Below are 22,175 nucleotides of genomic sequence, written 5' to 3'. Positions count from 1 at the left end.
CAGTGCTCGACAGACTAGGGGGAACTGATGGTGGACAAGTCCCCCGGACCGGATGGAATGCATCCAAGGGTTCTGAAGGAAATGGCAGAGGTGATAGTGGATGCCTTGGTGATTATTTTCCAAACCTTGCTGGATTCCAGGGAAGTGCCAGAAGATTGGAAAACGGCTAATGTTATGCTGCTGTTTAAAAAGGGTAGCAGGCAAAAGGCAGGGAATTATAGGCTGGTTAGTTTAACGTCTGTTGTAGGAAAAATGCTTGAATCCATAATCAAGGAGAAAATAGCGAGGCATCTTGAGAAGAATTGTTTGATAGAGCAGACGCAGCACGGTTTCGTTAAGGGGAAGTCATGTCTGACAAATTTATTGGATTCTATGTCTAGTGCGGTGGATAGAGGGGAACCGGTGGATGTGGTGTTTCTCGATTTTCAGAAGGTGTTTGATAAGGTGCCGCACAGAAGGTTACGGGGCATGGAGTTGGGGGTAAGGTGTTAGCGTGGATAGGGGATTGGCTGTCAAGTAGGAGGCAGAGAGTGGGTGTCAATGGGTGCTATTCGGATTGGCGGTTGGTGACTAGTGGAGTGCCCCAGGGATCGGTGCTGGGGCCTCAGCTATTTACCATTTACATAGATGATCTGGAGGAGGGAGCCGAGTGTAAGGTGTCGAAATTTGATGATCACACAAAGATAAGTGGAACAGCAAATTGTGTGGAGGGTGTGGAAAGTCTGCAGAGGGATCTAGATAGGCTGAGCGAGTGGGCGAGGACCTGGCAGATGGAATACAATGTTGGCAAGTGTGAGGCTATCCACTTTGGTAGGAATAACTACTACTTACAGGGCGAAAAGCTGCAGCATGCTACGGTGCAGAGGGACCTGGGGGTCCTTGTCCATGAGTTGCAAAAACCCAGCCTACAGGTGCAGCAGGTGGTCAGGAAGGCAAATGGGATGCTGGCCTTCATAGCGAGGGGGATCAAATATCAAAGTAGGGAGGTCTTGCTGCAACTGTACAGGGCACTGGTGAGGCCGCAGCTGGAGTATTGTGTGCAGTTTTGGTTGCCGCACTTGCGCAAGGATATTTTGGCCTTGGAGGGAGTGCAGAGGAGGTTCACTAGGCTGACACCGGAGTTGAGGGGGTTGAGCTATGAGGAGAGGCTGAATAGACTGGGCTTGTACTCGTTAGAGTTTAGAAGGATGAGGGGAGATCTCATTGCGACGTATAAGATGATGAAAGGGATGGATAGGGTAGAGGTGGAGAGGTTCTTCCTGCTCAGAAAGGACAGCAGGACTAGAGGGCACAGCCTCAAGATAAGGTGGGGGGGGGGGGGTGCAATTTAGAACAGAGTTGAGGAGGAACTTCACTCAAAGGGTGGTGAATCTCTGGAATTCTCTGCCTGTTGAAGTGGTGGAGGCTACCTCACTAAATATATTTAAGATGCGGGTAGATAGGTTTTTGGTAGGCAAGGGGATTAAGGGTTATGGGGAGAAAGCGGGAAAGTGGAACTGAGCCACTTCAGATCAGCCATGATCTTGTTGAATAGCGGGGCAGGCTCGAAGGGCTAGATGGCCTACTCCTGCTCCTATTTCTTGTGTTCTTATGCCTTGGTTACCCATTAATCCACCATCTGCAGCTGCAGTGACCAGTCGGTTGAAGCCTCAGTCAGCTCCCCTTCTCATTTTGATGTTACAATTACTTTGAATTTGAAGTCATTTCAACTCCGCTGATCTTCCCATTAGTAGTTAAGATCTGCTCATCAATTGAAACTACTAATTGGACTGGTTCATCAGCACTTGTATGAACAAATTTTCATTTTAACTTAGTTTAATTGAATATTCTCAAGCTGGTTCTGGTTGATAACCCTGTTCAATTGTGCTGAGCCATTGGAGATTCTATATTCAGGTTTATATAAATATGAATGGAACTTTGGGTGTGATTCCACCTTCACGAAGCCTGCCCTTGTCCTGCCTATTCCCCGATTCTGTCCATAACAGCAATTTCAGGCCATAAATCATCAGACTAGCACTTTGCTGCAATACTGAGGGAAAGTTACATTGTTTAGATATTAAACATGGTTCTCTACCCTCCATGCCTCTGTCTTACAGATGTAAAAGATCACGTGGTACTGCTTAGAGGAAAATAGTTCTTCCAGTGTTCTTTCCCACACCTACACCTCTGCCAACCTGAAAACAGATGATCTCATGATTTATTCAATTCCTCTTTTCAGTTCTTGCTTGAGTCAGAACTTCCAAGTCTTTTTGCTCTCATTCCTAGTTCTCAGCTTGTATCATACAAACTTGTTACTATGTTTAGTGATTTTGAGATCACTGTTATTGGATTATAGCATTCCTCTTTAGATTATTCACTGTTTCTGTTTTACAGCCAATATTCTTTGAGGAGAAATCATTTTCAAATCACATTTCAGGTTTAAATTGAACTCTGGAAATAATAGTGTTAGATATTTCTACCTTGACAAAGTTAGAAAAATTCTAGAAGTACAAATGCTCTAACTTAGAAATACCTAAACTCTGCTACATCCCAATTGCTTAAACTTTGCTACATCCCAATTCTCAGCTCTGTGCTATCAAAAATCAGTTTTCTATCTCCAGTAATATTACTGAAGATTTATGTTGTTCAGAGCTTTATAAATTGCTTTTTCAACAAAGGAAATTTTTATATGTCAGATTTGGGAAAGATGAGTGATTCAGACACGGTCTCTGTGGTAATGCTTCATCTGACCTACGTAGTTGCATTTTCACTTTATAATTGAGAATTAAATCCAATTAAAAGTTAGGAATGTTTGTTTATCAAAACTTTCACTTCTATTATACTTGTATCATAGTGTAGTAGAATGTAATACTGCACAGTATCGGAAGAAAATGTTTTAATTAAAATCTTTTACAATGAATTGTGACCAAATACTAACCAACTAACTCGCAAAAAGTGTTGGAGGTCATTTCTTTCCGTTTAATTTGTAAATAAATGCTATTACTTTTCTTTAAACATTGATTTGTTACAGATTTATGAAGATTCCATCGTTCTTCAATCTGTATTCAAAAGTGCAAGGCAGAAGATTGCTAAGGAAGAAGAAAGTGAGGAGGAAAGTAATGAAGACGATGATGAAGAAGAGGAGTCAGGTTCTGAATGTGAGTTTGCAATGTTACCCTATTCATTTTAAATGTTGCTTGTTATATTAATTATATATCTAGTGTGCATGGTGGGGATTTATATCAAATTCTGGGGGTTACCATTGCCCAGAAACAGAACTGAATCAGCCATATAAGTACTGTGGTTACAAGAGTAATTCAGAAGCTGGAAATTCTGTGGTGAATAACTCACCTCTTGACTCCCCAAGTCTGTCCACCGTCTACAAGGCATGAGTCAGAAGTGTGATGGAACATCCTCCACTTGCCTGTGTTAACATAGAACATCACAGCGTAGTACAGGCTGTTTGACCCTCAATGTTGCACTGACCTGTGAAACCAATCTAAAGCCCATCTAACCAACACTATTTCAATATCATCCATATGATTATCCAATGACTATTTAAATGTTCTTAATGTTGTCGAGTCCACTACTGTTGCAGGCAGGGCAATCCACGCCTTTACTACTCTTTGAATAAAGAACCTACCTCTGTTATCTGTCCTATATTTGTCACCCCTCAATTTAAAAGCTGTGTCCCCTCGTGCTAGCCATCTCCATCGGAGGAAAAAGGATCTCACTGTCCACCCTATTTAATCCACTGATCATCTTTTACATGCCTCTATCAAGTTCCTCTTAACCTTCTTCTCTCTAATGAAGTCAGCCTCAAGTCCCTCAGCCTTTCCTCATAAGACCTTCCCACCATACCAGGCAACATCCTGGTAAATCTCCTCTGCACCCTTTCCAATGCTTCCACATCCTTCCTATAATGCAGTGACCAGAACTGTACGCAATATTCCAATTGCGGCCGCACCAGAGTTTTATACAGCTGCAACATGACCTCATGGCTCCGAAACTCAGTCCCTCTACCAATAAAAGCTAACACAGCGTATGCCTTCTTAACAGCCCTATCAACCTGGGTGCCAACTTTCAGGGATCTGTGTACATGGATACCAAGATCTCTCTGCTCATCCACACTACCAAGTAACTTACCATTAGCCCAGTACTCTGTATTCCTGTTACTCCTAAAGTGAATCACTTCACACTTCTCCACATTAAACTCCATTTGCCACCTCTCAGCCCGGCTCTGCAGCTTATCTATGTCCCTCTGTAACCTGCAACATCCCATCTGCACTGTTCACAACTCCTCCAACTTTAATGTCATCCACAAATTTACTAACCCATCCTTCTATGCCCTCATCCAGGTCATTTATAAAAATGACAAACAGCAGTGGCTCCAAAACAGATCCTTGCGGTACACCACTAGTACTCCATGATGAACATTTCCCATCAACCATCACCCTCTGTCTTCTTACAACTAGTCAATTTCTGATCCAAACTGCTAAATCACCCTCAATCCCATGCCTCCGTATCTTCTGCAATAGCTTACAGTGGGAACCTTATCAAACGCTTTACTGAAATCCATAATACACCACATCAACTGCTTTACCCTCATCCACCTCTTTGGTCACCTTCTCCAAGAGCTCAGTAATGTTTGTGAGGCACAACCTACCCTTCACAAAACCGTGTTGATTATCCCTAATCAAATGATTCCTTTCTAGATGATTATAAATCCTATCTCCTATAATCCTTTCCAAAAGTTTGTCTACAACAGAAGTAAGGCTCACTGGTCTATAATTACCAGGGTTGTCTCTACTCCCCTCCTTGAACAAGGGGACAACATTTGCTATCCTCCAGTCTTCTGGCATTATTCCTGTAGACAATGACAACCTAAAGATCAAAGTCAAAGGCTCTGCAATCTCCTCCCTAGCCTCCCAGAGAATCCTAGGATAAATCCCATCCGGCCCTGGGGACTTATCTATTTTCATACTTTCCAGAATCACTAACATCTCTTCCTTATGAAGCTCCATCCTGTCTAGTTTAATAGCCTGTATCTCAGTATGCTCCTCGACAACATTGTCTTTTTCCTGTGTGAATACCGACGAAAAATATTCATTTAGTGCCTCTCCTATCTCTTCAGACTCCACGCACAACTTCCCACTACTGGCCTTGACTGGCCCTAATCTTACCCAAGTCATTCTTTTATTCCTGATATACCTATAGAAAGCTTTAGGGTTGATCCTACCTGCCAAAGACTTCTCATGTCCCCTCCTGGCTCCTCTTAGCTCTGTATTAAGAATGGGGAGTGGTGTTAGGATAGCTTTTTCCCACCTCTCAGTTGTTTGCAATATTTTAGAGGAAATATTTTAATACTTTTTGGGTGAGAATTTCCATTTCTTCTTCAAGTGCTAGACCTGGTGAGAAAACTGGTGTGCAGCTTGCCAGCTACACAGCCGATTTTTATCTAGCACTGGAATTTGCAGTGAGCGCCGGTACAAAATCCTCCCTTTGAATCTTACAGTGTTAAAGGTCAGATAGAAATAGGCAGACTGATGAGTGTAAATCAAAAAGAAGGAATAAAAATTTATTTACACAGAATGTAGACACAATGAAAACACGTGCCTTCAAATGCACAGACACATATACACACAAAAATAAGTTTTAAAGATGACGCATGCACTTAAGTTATTTACAGAATAACATGAAACAAATCACTTGATTCAAATGAATTCTTTAACATGCAGGCGTTGCAGACCTGTTGGGTTTGTTCTTTTAGTTCTTTGACGATAAGTGTAATTTGAAAGTCACTGGGTTTTTCTTGCAATGTTGTGACTGAGCTTGTGTAGAATAGAGATATTCTTATGGGTGGGAACAAATTAACCTCTCTGTCAGTGCCTGAGTTAACTGGTTGTTCAGTAGTGTTCTGTAATTACTGCTAGGTGGTGATTCCCCATTGTGATGCTTGTCCCAGACTGACCTATTCTTGATTGATCCTTAGGATAAAATGTTATCTGAAGTCAGTTTTGACCTTGTGACTACAGAATAAATGCCTCCATTATCCACACACGTGGCTCATAAATTCTGGCCTGGTTAGCCTACTTCCTGCAAAAGTAATTTTATTAAGTGAGAAGCTATTGCTATGCAAATGAGGAATGAAAGTGACCATTACACCTTTTTGTGATAAACAGATTTATTCATACTTCTCTTTGTTAGGTTTCTAGTTCACAGACTCTGGGAAACAATTTTACTTGAGTATCTGTAAGTACCCAGACAATAGGAGCTGTAAGTTCCATAAGTTGTCCTGCATTTTGAATGGCTCATCAAGGGAGATTCCTCCAGAGAGTCCGGCACTCATGGTCATTTACTTTTCAATGATCCAGGAACAGAGTCACTTGACGTCTAGTCTCCATCTTGGTCAAGCTAAATTGTTTATAGGCCATGGGTTAATGGGCATATGTCAGGAACATCAATCAGGATAAGGGCATCCAAACATCATCCAAGTCACAGCAACCCACTTGATTGACACCTCATCACAGGGGGATCAACTCTTGGGAAAAAGATCGATGGGATGCTGGCATGAGGAATCAGGTGGAGGGGAGGGGTTGTCCAGACTGCAGGAATGGGCCACCATGAGGAGAGTGCTGCATACATGCTCAGCTGCTTGTTGTGCATGTGCACAAATCAAGGAACTCAACCTAGAAGTGAAAAGTCACATGCGGTCTCTGAAGCAATGATGTTAAAATAAAGGGCAAACAGCATCCCAGCATCAAACAACATGGGACATGGAACAAGCTTCTTTTAATGATTGTTCACTCTGCCTCATACAGCACCTTAAACAGTCAATCCCTCCACCACCAATGCATAGTGACAACAGTGAGTGCCGTCTACACTATGAGCTGCTCTACTGTTCCTTTGCCAGCACCTTCCACAACCTCTTGAACAAGGACAGCAGATGCATGAGGACACCATCCCCTCCAAGTTCCATTTTGACTTGGAACTATGTTGCCACTCTTTCATAATTGCTGGGTTAAAACTCTGGAACTTTCTTCCTAACAGCATTGTTGGTATCCCTACGTCACATGTACAACAGCAGTTCAAGAAAGAGACTCATCACCAACTTTTCTAAGGCAGTTAGGCCTAGCCAGCAATGCCCACATCCCGTGAACATTTAAAGCAAAATGTTGGTGTCACTGTGTCATTAAAAATTGTTCTGGGCTTTCCCAAAATAGGAGAAGCAAAAATTGTTTAGGGTTCCTAGTTCTAATAACTAAACAATGACCTCCGGTTGAAATGTGTGCAGATGATCTCAAGCCAATTAATTCCCAGTGATGGGGCTGGGTTTTATATTTTTCAGCAGGATGAGGGTGACAATATGGAAACTTGCTGCTTTGCCCTGTGCCGCCTCAGCTTGTCCAATCAAGCATGTCCAAGTAGAGGCTGTCAGTAGGAAGGAGACCATTCAGGACTGTACACGGAGACTTCATGCGAGAGAGGGGTATTGCCACAAATAGGATGTAGTTGTGGCTAAAAGTTTAATGGTCCTGTGGTTTCTAAATGTCTCTTTAATTTTTCTTGAGGGCTCAGAAAACTGCAGAATGAATTGAGAAAACATGCAGATGCTGCTACCTTCACCACAAGAATGCTACATCTGCTTGTGATCCAAGTCTTTTTTTTCTGCCACAATATATTTGTCATGAAGCACACTCACTCTAGCATTTTCCTGTCCAGGGCTTGAAAAACACAAGTGTGCAACAATAAACTCTACACAGCTGGCTTTTTAACAAGCCCAATTGCTTGTTAGTTGGTGATTCAAAATGGCAGTTTCTGATTTATATTTGAGACTGGCTTGATGATGTTGAATTCCAGCTCGCATCATTATGCCACATTTCATGTTTGCCCAAAGGAGAACATTACTCCTGCCTGTCTGATTGAGTGCAAAAATCCAGCCAAAATAAAGGCAATTATTAACCTTTTGAGGAATGTCTCTTCAGCTGTACCAAGCTGATGAAAATGGTTTTTGAATGTTAATTTATAATCATAGAATAACCCAATGGTTATCCGTGTGAAAATCTTGGCTTAAAAAATCCTTCCAACTCTTTGCAGTACTGCTCATGTTTAAATTTGTGAATTAAAAACTCTAAATATAAGAAATCTAGTGCATGAAAGAAAATTCTTGGATTGAAGAGTAAACTAACATAAATTGTACAGGACCCAGAAACAAAACAATGGTGTGTGAATATTTTACCCCTTACTGGGGACAGGACATCTTGAAGATTTAGATTTTGAGGGTGTAAACAGATTATAGCAAGCGATATTTGAAACAGGAAATGAACTACTAACAATTTCAAAGCAAAAACAAATAGCAGAGGTTGAATTTGCCATATAACTGAACGATAGTTTGGCTTCAGTTGTGCTAATATAATTTCAACAGTTGACTTCTTTGACAGAAGAACCATCTGAATTGCCAAATTCTGTAAATGTTAATCTATACATTTTGTCTCAGTCATCCTTTGTTATTGTGTTAAATTGCTGGTTAGAGTTTTTGTCCTGAGCCATCAGTTGTATGTAGAATTCTGCTGATGTTACAACATGGTATTTCACTCAAGTGATGAACATAAATGATGAAAAAAGATCTGAAGAATTTCATTTCACGGGATTTTAATCCAGGAACCACTACAATTATTTGGTGCACGTTGTTAGACAATGAGCAAGAGCAACATGCCCCCTATTTTAATTTTGAAATGTACGAACTATTTAAACCTGTGGCCAATTTAAACTTTTGTTAATTTAAAAGGGATCAGCTTTCACAGAGAGTTTTGGATAGCTACACAACTTGGGAAATGTTGAGCAGGACCTAGTTTGAGTAGCTGCAGATCACAGGGTCAAGAAAAGGGACAGGGGCACACAGGGTTTGCATTGCCACTATTCTGACAGCGTATATACTAATAGCTGGATTTTGTCTATCCAATTTTTGTCTGTTTCTGATTGGTCAGTTTAAGATTTATATCTTTTGGTGAGTTGATTTAGTGCGTAGAGCCTAGTGCACTCAGAAGCACATGGGAACATGTTATGCACGTGCAGCTGCAAATAGATGGTGAAATGTGGGCATTGTTAGAGAGGTAAAGGGACATGAAAAGTTCCCCTAGGTGGCAAGATTTTTTCCATGAAGAATGGGAATGGCATTGAAAAGGAAGTTGTGGTTGGTGTCCATTAATTATGTAATTGGCAGAGACACTTATTCGATACAACTTACTTAAAAGCTTTTCTTTGTGTTGACAATGAAGCTTCAAAAATCTGTCAGGTGAGTTAACAGAATATTTCAGCATTAATTCTATAGATGGAGAACATGATAATTGTCAATACTCTCCAAATTTCTACACTAACTGATTCCAATGGGCGTGCCACCATACAAATAGAGTCTCAAGGAAGAATCAGTTATAACCTTGCTCCATTGTTTGATCCAAAACAAGGTTGATAGAAACTGTTTTCTTCGATGCTAGATGCTGAAATTATAAAAAGCAGATTTCCAGGAAATATTCCTCAAATGAATTCATCAGATGTATCCTATCTTTCAACTTGAGAGGAAACAGTTCCCAAGTAGGCTTTCATTAGAGTCATAGAGGTTTACAGCATGGAAACAGGCACTTTGACCCAACTTGTCCATGCTGCCCTTTTTTTTTTAAATCCCTGAGCTAATCCCAATTGCCCGCATTTGGCCCATATCCCTCAAAATCCACTGTACCTATGTAAATGTTTTTTAAAAAATAAAATTATACCCGCCTCTACTACTACCTCTGGCAGCTTGTTCCAGATATTCACCACCCTCTGTGAAAAAGTTGCCCCTCTAGACATTTTTGTATTTCTCCCCTCCCACCTTAAACCTATGCCCTCTAGTTTTAGATTCCCCTACTTTTGGGAAAAGATATTGACTATCTACCTTATCTATGCCCCTCATTATTTTATAAACCTCTATAAGGTCACCCCTCAGCCTCCTACGTTCCAGAGAAAAAAAGTCCCAATCTATTCAGCCTTTCCTTATACCTCAATCCATCAAGTCCCAATAGCATCCTAGTAAATCTTTTCTGCACTCTTTCTAGTTTAATAATATCCTTTCTATAATAGGGTGACCAGAATTGGAATACTGTGTGCAAGCGTGGCCTTACCAATGTCTTGTACAACTTGAACAAGACGTCCCAACCCGTGTAGTCAATGTTCTGACCGATGAAACCAAGCATGCCAAATACCACCTTCACCACTCTGTCCACCTGTGACTCCACTTTCAAAGAGCGATGAACGTGTACCCCTGGATCTCTTTGTTCTGTAACTCTTCCCCAGTGCTCTACCATTAACTGAGTAAGTCCTGTCCTGGTTTAATCTACCAAAATGCATCACCTCACATTTGTCTAAATTAAACTCCATCTGCCATTTGTCAGCCCACTAGCCCAATTGACCGAGATCCCGTTGCAATTGGAGATAACTTTCTTCACTGTCTAATGATTGGTGTCATCTGCAAACTTGCTAACTGTGCCCTCTATGTTCTCATTCAAATCGTTAATATAAACGACAATAACAACGGGCCCACCACTGATCCCGGAGGCTCACCGCTGGTCACAAGCCTCCAGTTTGAAGAACAACTCTGTATAACCACCCTCTGGCTTCTGTCAAGAAGCCAATTTTGTGTCCATTAGATACCTCACCCTGGCTAGGAGGCTTAAAGCTAATAGACTAAACCTTGCATCCTATTTGGTTCCAGTTCTGCATTTTGCACAAGTTCTTGATCAAAAATTGTAAATATTTTTTGATATATATTAATGCAAAAGGACAGAATTTAGTCCAAAAAACAAAATGAGGTAAAAGTTGAACTACTTATCTTGAAGAGTTGAATTATATTCAACTTTATACATGTGGGTACTATTATGGTCAGGTGAGAATTCATAGAAGGGCTCCCCTCCTTTTAGTTTGACCACATCAGATTTTTTAAAAAGGTAGAATACTGAGTGACTTTCTAACCATTTGTGTTGTGACTGCAAAGGAGACGCACCAACAGGTTTCTAGTTGGTCGCCTGGAGTCAGCAGCATTTGCTGACATTTTTGACGCTAGCTGTAGAGTATGACTGGTGAAACAACAGGCAGTATACAGGCTTAAAAAAGAAAGAGCCTCCTCAGGGTCATCCTCTTTCTGCATCTATTATTCTGACTGGCCTGGAGACATCTTTTTCTGAAAGCACATCCCATGATTTCTGCTCTCAAACTGACCAGTTATCAAAAAATGGTCTTGGTCATAGTGTCTCCTGTCCAGTCATTTTACTTAGCAAGTAGTTTCAGCTCAATAAAGAAAATCATTTTGGTTCTTGACAGTAGAAATGTTATTAAACAAGAAAATATTGCTTAAGGCGTTGCCCCGTAAGAAGTTTCCATCTTGGTCACTCCATTTCAATGACTTTAGCCCATTCTGCTGTTTCTTGGCATCACTTTGAACAGACTCCAATTATTTTTTTATTCCACTATAATCTGATCTGATTTCTCTCTCATCCAAGGAAATGTCATCAGTATGTTTTAGTTTTATTAGTTGGCAATTTGGATTCTTTTCAGTTAAAATAGGCAGAAAGGGAGATTTGATTACAATAACGATATGTATTGTCCTAGAAATCACATGCCAGTATCCGAAAGTGCTCCAGGGTAGTAAAACACCCTTACTATCTGATTTAGAACTATATGGCAAAATAATGCAGTTGTGATCAATAACTAGTTTCTTAAAGAAAAGTTGACTTACACAGCATACAAATTAATACTATTATCAAAGCTCTGAATGCTTTACAGCTTTGTAACACACACACAATCTATTCTTTTATGTTTATAATAATGTTTCCACACAATCACATGTTCAGCAAATAGAATTTCAAAAGTAAAATACTTTCTTGTGTATGACTTGCAGCAAAATCAGTCAAAGTTAAAATAAAGCTTGGTCGAAAGGATAGTGACAAAAGTCGTGAGAAAGGAAAAAGCAAGAAGAGGCTAAGTCGTGCTAAAATCAAACCCGTCATTAGTGATGATGACAGTGATGATGACCAAGATGACAATGTAAGTTTTTAATTAAGATGATTTACTATTGCATGAAGAACAATTTTGAATACAAAAATCTTCAGTTTGAAACTGGTATGTAGCTTGGTTATGTCACTTTGAGCCATTGTGAGGCTTTGAATTCAAATTAGAGCAGTTTCTTTTTGTGACTTTTTAGATCATTTCCATGGTGTAGCAGAAATAATTTTCCTGATTGTTGCACTTCTTGATAATATTAGTTAATCAAGAATTTGATTTTATGGCTGTTCCTCTACTTCTAATGCTCTTATTTTCTAGTTTACCCTATTCATGTGATTCATTGAGAAATAACTGTTAGCTCCCCTTCCCCCTATGCCAACATGTTTTCTTTATGTATATGTGAAAAAAGATAATAAGATGTTCTACAGGTTCATCCATTGTTGAGGTTACTCCCTGAATTTACTTAGTCTGTTTGAATACTTGTAAGCCTTTCAGGTAAGGTGGTGTTGACAGCAGCGCTTACTCAGCAATAATATGCACTCTGATGCCACCAGGCCATTCAGCTCCAGCCTTGGTCCAAATGTGAATTAGAGAACTGAATTCCAGAGGCGAGTTAAGTAAACTATCCTTAACATTAAGGTGACATTTGACTGAGTGTGACATCAAAAAGCACTAGCTAGATTAAGAATTTTATTCCTGATTTCCTACTAATTGGTCATTTTTAGCACAAATGAAGATGGCTGAGGTTGTTGGAGGCCCAACCATCTTTAGCTGCTTCCTCAGTGGCCTTCCCTCCAACATAATCAGAAATGTGGAAGCCTTCTGATGATTGCACAGTGTTCAGTACCATTTGCAATTCCTCAGCTACTGAAACAGTGCACGCCTGCATATAGCAACACCTGGACAACATTCAAAATTGGGCTGATAATTGATAAGTAATATTTGGGTCACAGTAGTGCCAGTCATCCTCTCCAACAAGAGAAAATATAATTATCTCCTCTTGACATCCGATGGCATTACCATTGCTGAATCCCCCACCATCCACAATTTGTGGATTACCATTGGCCAGTAACTTTACTAGACAAGCCATATAAATTCTGTGGTTATGTGAGCAGGTTAAAGGCTGGGAATCCTGCAGTGGGTAACTTGCTTTCTGACTTTCCCCAAGACTTTCCACAATACAAAAGTCAAAACTGCAGTAAATATTCTCTACTTAACTAGATGAATACAACGCCAACATTACTTTGATAAATTTGAAACCATCCAGAGCAAAGGAACAGCCTGGATTGGTGCCCCATCCACCACCTTGAACAATCACTACTACCATCACAGCTGCACAGTGACAATGGTGTACATTGCTATTATGCAGTGCAGCAACTCACCGGGGTTCCACTTTCCGAACCTGTGACTTATACTAACCAGAAGAACAAGGATAACAGGACAGATGTGAACACAGTCCATTATCTACACATTTCTTCTTGTTCTGACATGTTTTAAACTGTAAATAAATTTAAAAACAGTGGACTCTGAACACACCTCCCCGTTGCCAGAATCTCCTGCTTGTCTGACTGCTCCCAATCTACAATCACATTTGGATGATTCCCTTTCACCATCGGTCATTTCCTCTGGATTAGTGTTGTACCAGAGCCAGCTGTTTTAAATGCACAGAACAGGTTTAAATTTTCTGCTGATGTTAAGCCCAGAACAGTGCATGTCAAATTCTCCCCCATCTCCTTGCTTTGACTGGAAGTGATGGGAAGAGCAACATAAACTATAACCACCGTCATATGGCCAGATGTAATTAAATGCAAATTGCACTCAACATTGCTGCCATAGCAGTGCTTGACTTGAGCAAATTTTTGTTTAACGTCCAGGATTACAATTGGTGGCAGAATAACCACTTAAAATATGAATGACTTAAATGTTTGGGTCATCAGTCTCATTCTCAGAAATTTGAATAAACTACTGTTTCAAAACCAAAAAACAAACAAGGAAGCTGCCTCTCACTGCATTACTTCACACCAAGACCCAACCTATCCTACCCCAAATACCTGAAGACCGAAACGGGACCAAACACATCTGAGTAGCAGAAACGCTTCTTTATTTGTTTATGGGATGTGGGCATTGCTCATCCCTAATTGCCATCGGTGCCAGTGGTGAGCAGCTTTCTTGAGCTGCTGCAGTCTATGTGGTAAAGGTACACTCACAGTGCTGTTAGAGAGGAAGTTCCAGTATTTTGACCCAGCATCAGTAGGTCGTATAGTTCCAAATCTGGATGGTGATTGGCCTGGAAGGGGACTCCAGGTGGTGGTATTCCCTTGTACTTTAGATGGTAGCTGTCACGGATTTGGAAAGTGTTGTCTCTGGAGCCTTGGTGAATTCCTGTAGTCCATTTTGTAGATGCTACACACTGCTGCCACAGTGCATTAGGGGTGGGAGGCAGTGAGTGTTTGTGGATGGAGTGCCAATCAAGCAGGCTGTTTTATCCAAGATGATGCTGGCTTCCTTGCGAATTATTGGAGCTGCACTCACCCAGGCAGGTGGAGAGTATCCCATTACACTCCTGACTTGTGCCTTGTAGATGGTGGACAGGTTTGTGGAGTCAGGAGGTGAGTTACTAGCCTTTGACCTGCTCTTGTAGCCACAGTACTTGTCCAGCTAGTCCAGTTCAGTTTCTGGTCAATGGTAAATCCCAGGATGTTGATAGTGAGTGATTCAGTGAAGCAATGCCATTGAATGTCATGGGGAGATGGGTAGATTCTCTCTTGGTGGAGATGGTCATTGCCTGCCATTTGTGTGGTGTGAACAATACTTGCCACTTGTTAGCCTAAGACTGGATAGTGTCCAAGTCTTGCATTTGGGTATATATATTGGAGGAATCACAATTGGTGCTGAACATTGTAATCATCAACGAACATCCCAACTCCTGCAGTAATGTCCTGGAACTGAGGTGACTGACCTCTAGCAACCACAGCCATCTACTTGGTGCCAGATATAACTCCAACCAGCGGACAGTCCCATCCCTCCCCTGATTCACATTGTCTCCAGTTTCGCCAGTGTCCAGAGTAGTCCTTCTCAGCTCACCTCACCTCCTGGAGTTCAGTTTAGTAAAGTCTAGGACAAGGTCTTTTTAGAAAATTATTATTAAGATGTTTGTAAATATTACATCAAAATCACTTTTTGTGTAGATTCAAATATAAATACTGTTCTGTGTAAATGTTGGCAATTCTTGCTTGCTCATCTTTTACTATCCATATCATTTTCAATGGAGGACAGCAACATTTCAGATCTTTACAACAAATTTTAACCTTAAACACATTAATTACAACTTGCACAGTGGCACAATGGTGCCTCAGCACCAGGGATCCAGATTCTGTGTGGAGTTTGCAAATTCTCCTGATATATGTGTGTGTGTGTGTGTGTGTGTGTGTATTTCCTCCAGATGCTCTGGTTCCCTCCACAGTCCAAAGATGTGCAGGTTAGGTTGATTGGCCATGTTAAATTTTCCCTTCGTGTCCGAAAATGTGTAAGTTATGGGGTTTAGGGGGATAGAGCATGGGTAAGATGCTCTGCTGGAGAATCAGTGCAGACTTGATGGGGCCCTTCTGCACTGTAGGGATTCTATGATTTAAAAATGCACTTGTTAATGCACCAGTTTCCTTTGCATTCGACTAAATGTTTTTGTTTTAAATTGTTTGAATGCTGTCTATTTGAGGATTTATGGTAGAAAACTAATTTTGAGATATAAAGAAATCTGATAAATATTAGGGATAGTCATGCATCTGAGAGCTATGAAAATAAGTTCCAGCAGAACTGTCCAAATAAGATCAGAGGTTCCTATATTGTCATCTTCTGCAAGATGGTTCATTTTCAAAACAGCTTATTTTCCTTCTAGCTCTGAAGTACCAATACCAGGGATTTATGTTATCAGTAATTTGATTTCCTCAGATGAAACAGCATGAAATGAATCCTGACATCTCATTCCTTTCAAGTTTTAACTTTGGCTGTGACTTGACATCAGGAATGATTCAGTGCCCACCAAAGATTATGTGGAATGCAAATGTTTCCTGAAATATCCATTTTGCCAAATCAACTGTATGTGTATTAAATGTCTGTGATACTATATATGGAAGACACCCAACTCAAATGTTGTACATATTTTGTGCATTATTTAGTTTTAAATTTGAAAATTGTAATGCCAAAGAAACTGCTTTTAAAGGATATGGAAGCAGTTGTTCTGGATGTGATATTTCACAAGAATTAATCTGCATTTTTTTTAGAAATAAACTGGAGATTTTGCCAAATGTATCAACATCAAGCTGCCAAAACTGATATGAAGCTGCAATTGAGGTCTTGCTCCTGATTTAAAAATGTGTCATAATCTCTTATGAAAATGCTGTGTCAAATTTAAACTAAATTGTTGATTTTCTTTCCTTTCCAGGACCAATCTGATATCAGTGGAAGTGAAGATGAATGATTTATAAAAAAAATGTGAATTGCTTCACGGACAAGTCCTTGTTTCCGTAACTTTATCAACTGTTTTGTTGCACAGCTATCCATAATTCCTCCTCCCCTCCTTTACCCTTCCCCCCAGCTTGTCCTTTATCTGAAAGTAAATCTGTTAGTAGAACAGTATAATCTTTAGTTTAGTTTTATGTAGGCATGACTGCAGTAAAATCATTTCCTAAGTATTCATCTGTTTGCATCATCATATATTTGCTTTATGCTTGTCAAATTGAATAAAATGCTTTTGAATTGTATCAGTTTATATATACATTAAAACATAGCTTTTTTTGTGTTCCTAAACGTCAGTGTCTCCACAGCTTTAAATCCTGACAAATATAATTCAAGTGGAAAATTTGTATCATTATGCACATCCCCTTTTAGTTCAATTTGTTTTGAAAATATTGTTTTGCAACCAGTGCTGGTAATAAGCTTTTCCTTAAGTGTACTTAATTCTTGCTTTCTTTGCACAATGTCTTTGGTGTATCTGATTGCCCAAGGCAAATAAAATCTAATTCAGTTGTAAAGAGTGAAGTTTTTTGTCTGTGTTTATTTAAGCACTAATTAGGAATTTAGCAAGGTTAGGATACTTCATGGGGAACCCTGAAATGTTATTTATATTGCCACAATTGAGGTCAAGGTTAGTTAAAGGTCATCTCTTGAAAGAATTGTAAAACTGTATTTTGTGATTTGTGAATTACTTTTAGACCTTGTGTAAAAAAGATTGCACAGATGAGAGTACGGTGTACCAAGTTGATTTGACGTTTGTGGAAATGGATGGCAATTAAACAACATTCTGTCATCTGAATAGCTTTGTGAAGTTCTGTTATGTGGGAGGTGATGAAATACCATGTTTTCTTAAACGTGATATTTATCTGTAGCATATGCTTAATTATAGAAAACATTCTGGTCTTAAGTTGTTTATTGATGCTTTTACTTGAGATTCGAATGTGTTGATTCCACTCCCTCAGTTCTTCAAATGCTGAACTAACTTGTTGCGAGCAAAAATATGACAGAGCAAATGACTTTCCACTTGAACTCAAAGACCTTCTTTCAGAAAATCCAAGCTTCTTTTGACAGTTATTTAGGAAGAAACCCCGGAGATGCTAAAATTAAATGTAGCTTGATTGCATGAGGGGTGATGGTTCATTTTTGGGATTTTTAAATAATTTTAATTCAATTTGTGGTTATAATTTTAATTTGTAATTGATTTCCTTGTGTTTCCTCATAATTGTAATTGCTTGTGAAAGTTTTGATCTATGAATATGTCAGAGAAACCTGTATTTTAAACTTGCCAATAAAATATAATAAATCCACATAATTCCATGCATCCTTTCTTTACATTTTTAACTTGACTTTTTAAAAAGGTCACTACTGTTTTGGGATAATAACTTTGAAGAAAAGTGGACCCTGAAAATGTATTGCACAAGACTGTGTCCTGTCAAAGGTGTTAATGTCATATAATGTGTATCCACATGATGAAAGTATGTTTTGCACATAAATGCAATTTCTTTTTTTAATTTCATAAATCCAGATAATCAGAGGAAATAATTCCAGGAATAATATTCCTCATTATTCAAGGACCCTCCCATCCCACCCATCCTGCCTGTATCAAACACTTGTTTGCCCTGTATATTTTATATTGTTGGTTGGGGTTCTATATTGTACAACATACTGCAGTGTGGAAAGTTGATCATATCTGAATTGAGTACATTTAATTTTAGACTTTTTCATCAATCTCACAAGATAGCAGAATGTCGGCACAAATTAAACACATCATGAAATGTCATTAAGCCTTTTCCTTCACCGATATCCAGTTGCTTATTCTGGCTGGTGGAACCTGGTATTACCATCTTCAGTGACTGCCTACTATCTCCTCCAGAATTTTCAGAGAATACCTTGGTTGAGATTTCAGCCAGGATTTTCCCAGAGTACAGTGAGATATGACATTCGGACCATATGCAGGTTCCAAACCCATGCAGGCAGTCAACAGGACCACCGCAATTTCCTGGTGGCTGCAATTAAAAGGCTGGCTTTGGATGGGATGTCAATCAAGTGGGCTGCTTTATCCTGGATAATGTTGAACTTCTTGAGTGTTGTTGGACCAGCACTCATCCATGCAGGTGGAGAGTACCACTGCTGCTATCTCTGCTGGGTCTGTCCTGTTGGTGAGACAGGATATGCCCCGGAATGGTGATATCTAGAACGTTATCTGTAAGATATGATACTGAGTTTAACTGTGTCGGGTTGTTGCTTGACTAGTCTGAGAGACATTTCTCCCAATTTTGGCACAGGCCCCTGGACATTAGTAAGGAGAACTTAGCGGGTTGTTTCTAGTGCCTAAGTCGATGCTGTGTGGGCCATCCGGTTACATTCCATTTAGTTTCATTTGTAGCAGTTGAATACAACTGAGTGGCTTGATGGACCATTTCAGAGGGTATCTGAGTCAACCACATTGCTGTGGGTCTGAAGTCACATGGAGGCCAGACCAGGTTAGAACGGTAGGTTTTCTTCCCAAAAGGTCATTAGTGAACCAGTTGGGTTTTTATGATGACTAATAATGGTTTCATGGTCATCACGACTTTTCATTCAAGATGTTTTTTGAGTTTACGTCAAGTTTTTATGGAGTCTGCGTGGTGGGATTCAAACGCCAGAGGAATACCTGGGTCTCTGGATTACTAGTCCAGCAACAATGCCATTAAGCCACTACCTTCCTCACAGAAACAAGACCTGGCAATCTCCAGGAGTTAGCTGATAAGCAGTAGATAACTATATTCAATAAGAGAGAGTCTAACCACCTACCCTGCTTCTCAATGATGTTGCAATTGGCAAATAACCCATCAATATTTATGGGTTGCTATTGACCAGGAATTAAACTGAACAAACTATGGTAGCTTTCCAAGGCCAAATATTCTGTGGCTAGTGACGCACCTGATTCCTCAAAGCACCTCCACCACCTAGAAGACACAAAGTGGTGAGTATAATGGAATATTCTGTGTGTTGGATGAATGCAGCTGCAACAACTCAGAAGATAGACAAAACAGTTACTTGATCAGCAGCTCATCTGTCACCTCAAATATGCAAATTACATATTGGTGTACCAATACGTGGACTACAGAATTCAAGTGGTTCACCACTACTTGCTCAAAGGTATGGAAATGGGCAATTAACACTGGCCTTTGAACTATTTCCAAATCAATCAATATTATAAAAAAAACCTAGTATGTCCATTTAAGATATCAAGTCAAATCCAGTAAGGTACCAAAGAGGATATTGTCAAAAACTTGAATTTGGCATCTACCCACACCTTGATAATGACTGGCTTCGTTGCTAAAGTTAAGGAAATACCTCACTCGTGAACAGCATGCATAGTCCTTGCATGTAGAGTCAAATGTGGTAGAATCCAACTTCAGATGCCAAGAATTGTTGCAGCTATTGCTTTTCGGTCTTTTGGGTAAGATAAAGTGTTGGATCAAGCCAAAGACAGGGTACAATACCTTATTTTGTCAGCTTGGATCTTTTTATCTCTCCTGTGGGGACAATGAAGTTGATTCAATTAGAATGTGAATTTGTATTTTGGAGCAAGCAAGGAGTGGATTCAGGTTTACATAGTCCATTGAACATTTGTAACTTTAAGAATAGAGTAAAATATTTTTTAAGAAGAGGCCAGTGACCATGCTTCTGTCTGGATCTTTCACCCATTTGAGTGTATAGCCTTTTTCTCCTTGGACTTTGGCAACACTAGCAAGTCCCAGTATTTACATTCCATCCCTAGTTGCAAAGATGGTGGTGATCATTTTGAATATGCAGAGTCCATCTGGTGAGTTTACATCCATAGTGTTGATGAGTTTTGGCATAATTCACAGAGGAACTGTATTTCTAATTTGGAATGTTATATGACTTTACAGGAATTTAGCGGCACAGTGGTATTGTCATTGGGTAAGTAAACTCAGTAAGAAGTCTCAACGCCATTTGATTTACTATCAAATAAATCTGTTGGACTTTAACCTGGTGTTGTGAGACTTCTTACTGTGTTTACCCCAGTCCAACGCTGACATCTCCACGTTGGACAAGTAATCCAGAGACTCGGGATAATGCTCTGAGGACCCAGGATCAAATTCCACCATCAAATTCAACCCATCCTTCTCGTACAGGTCCACGTGCCCTGGAAGAGATCCAAGTGGTCCAGATATCTGAAACCCTCCCTCCTACACCAGCTGTTAGTACAGCTCAACATGTGGCTATCTTCCTATTTCTGTGCATGTGGCACAGGGAGTAATCCTGAGATTACAACCCTGAAGGTCCTGCTTTATAACTTTCTACCTAACTCCCTAAACCGCTGCCCATCGTTCTTCCTACCTATGTTGTTAGTACCAATATGTACCACAACCATTGGCTGTTCACTGTCTCCCTTCAGACTATTTCCTACCAGTTTGGAGACATCCTGTTGTTCTAACGCTCAAACGATCTACACATCCTTTTCCAGACTCATCATCCACCAAGTCCTTCTTGTTGATGAATATTGACGCAAAGTACTAATTTATTACCTCGCCCATATCCTCTGGCTCTACGCATAGATTCCCTCCCCTGTCCTTCGAGTGGGCCAATCCTCTCACTGGCTACCCTCTTGCTCTTTATAGATGTATAAAAAGCCTTAGGATTTTCCTTAATCCTGCTGGCCACTGACTTTTCGTGACCCTTTTAGCCCTTCTTACTCCTTGTTTAATTTTCTTTCTACTTTCCTTGCTTCATGTGTTCTCAGCCGCCTAGCCTTGAAAAATGCATCCTTTTTCTCTTTGACTAGGCTCGCAATACCTCTCATTATCGAAGGTTCCCAAAATTTGCCGTACTTATCCTTCATCCTTAATGTGCCAGTCCTGAATCCCTATTAGCTTACACTTGAAAGCCTCCCATATGCCAGATGTTGATTTGCCCTCAAACATCTGCTCCCAATCTACATTCTTCAGTTCCTGTCTAATGTTGTTATAATTAGCCTTCCCCCAATTTAGCTTCTTAACTTGAGAACTACACTTATCTTTATCCATCAGTACCTTAAAGCTTACTGAATTCTGGTCACTGTTCCCAAACTGCTCCCCTACTGAAACGTTGATGACCTGACTAGGCTCATTTCCCAATATCAGGTCCAGTATGGCCCCTTCCCTAGTTGGACTACCTACATACTGTTTCAAGAAGCCCTCCTGGATGGTCCTTACAAACCCTGCCTCATCCACGACCCTAGCACTGAGTCCCAAACAATATATAGGGAAAGTTAAAACCTCCCACTACAACAACCTTATTTTACATCGCGCCAAAGTCTGTTGGGTGGTCTATAGTAAACACCCAACATTGTGAATACGCACTTCCTATTCCTGACCTCTACCCATATTGGCCTCACTGTATAAGCCCTCCGAGGTGTCCTCCGACAGTACAACAGTGATATTCTCCTTAACCAGTAGTGCAATTCCCCCATCCCTTTTACATCCCCATCTATCCTGCCTGAAACATCTGTATCCTGGAACGTTAAGTTGTTAAGCCTGTCCTTCTCTTAACCAAGTCTCTGTGATAACAACATCACAGTTCCAAGTACTAATCCAAGCTCTAAGTTCATCTGCCTTACCTGTTACACTTCTCGCACTGAAACAAATGCACTTCAGTCCACC

General features: G+C 40.2%; 1 protein-coding gene across 4 annotated transcripts in view; it reads left to right on the top strand.

Annotated features, from left to right (window-relative positions):
• smarca2 (SWI/SNF related BAF chromatin remodeling complex subunit ATPase 2) overlaps window positions 1-17,042 on the top strand; it is a 143,833-nt gene extending 126,791 nt beyond the window's left edge. For all 4 annotated transcript variants that reach the window (XM_080188714.1, XM_080188711.1, XM_080188713.1 and 1 more), the window contains 3 exons: window positions 3,011-3,137; window positions 11,909-12,054; window positions 16,454-17,042. In XM_080188714.1, the coding sequence (XP_080044840.1) occupies window positions 3,011-3,137; window positions 11,909-12,054; window positions 16,454-16,489 (309 nt within the window). In that variant the 3' untranslated portion in view covers window positions 16,490-17,042. The remainder of the gene's footprint in view (window positions 1-3,010; window positions 3,138-11,908; window positions 12,055-16,453) is intronic.
• The last annotated feature ends 5,133 nt before the right edge of the window (window positions 17,043-22,175 follow it).

Source organism: Carcharhinus amblyrhynchos, chromosome 5 (assembly GCF_965287045.1).
Source record: "Carcharhinus amblyrhynchos chromosome 5, sCarAmb.v2.hapA, whole genome shotgun sequence".
NCBI lineage: Eukaryota > Metazoa > Chordata > Chondrichthyes > Carcharhiniformes > Carcharhinidae > Carcharhinus > Carcharhinus amblyrhynchos.
Note: the sequence above shows the minus strand (reverse complement) of the source record. Positions and strands in the feature narration are given on the sequence as shown.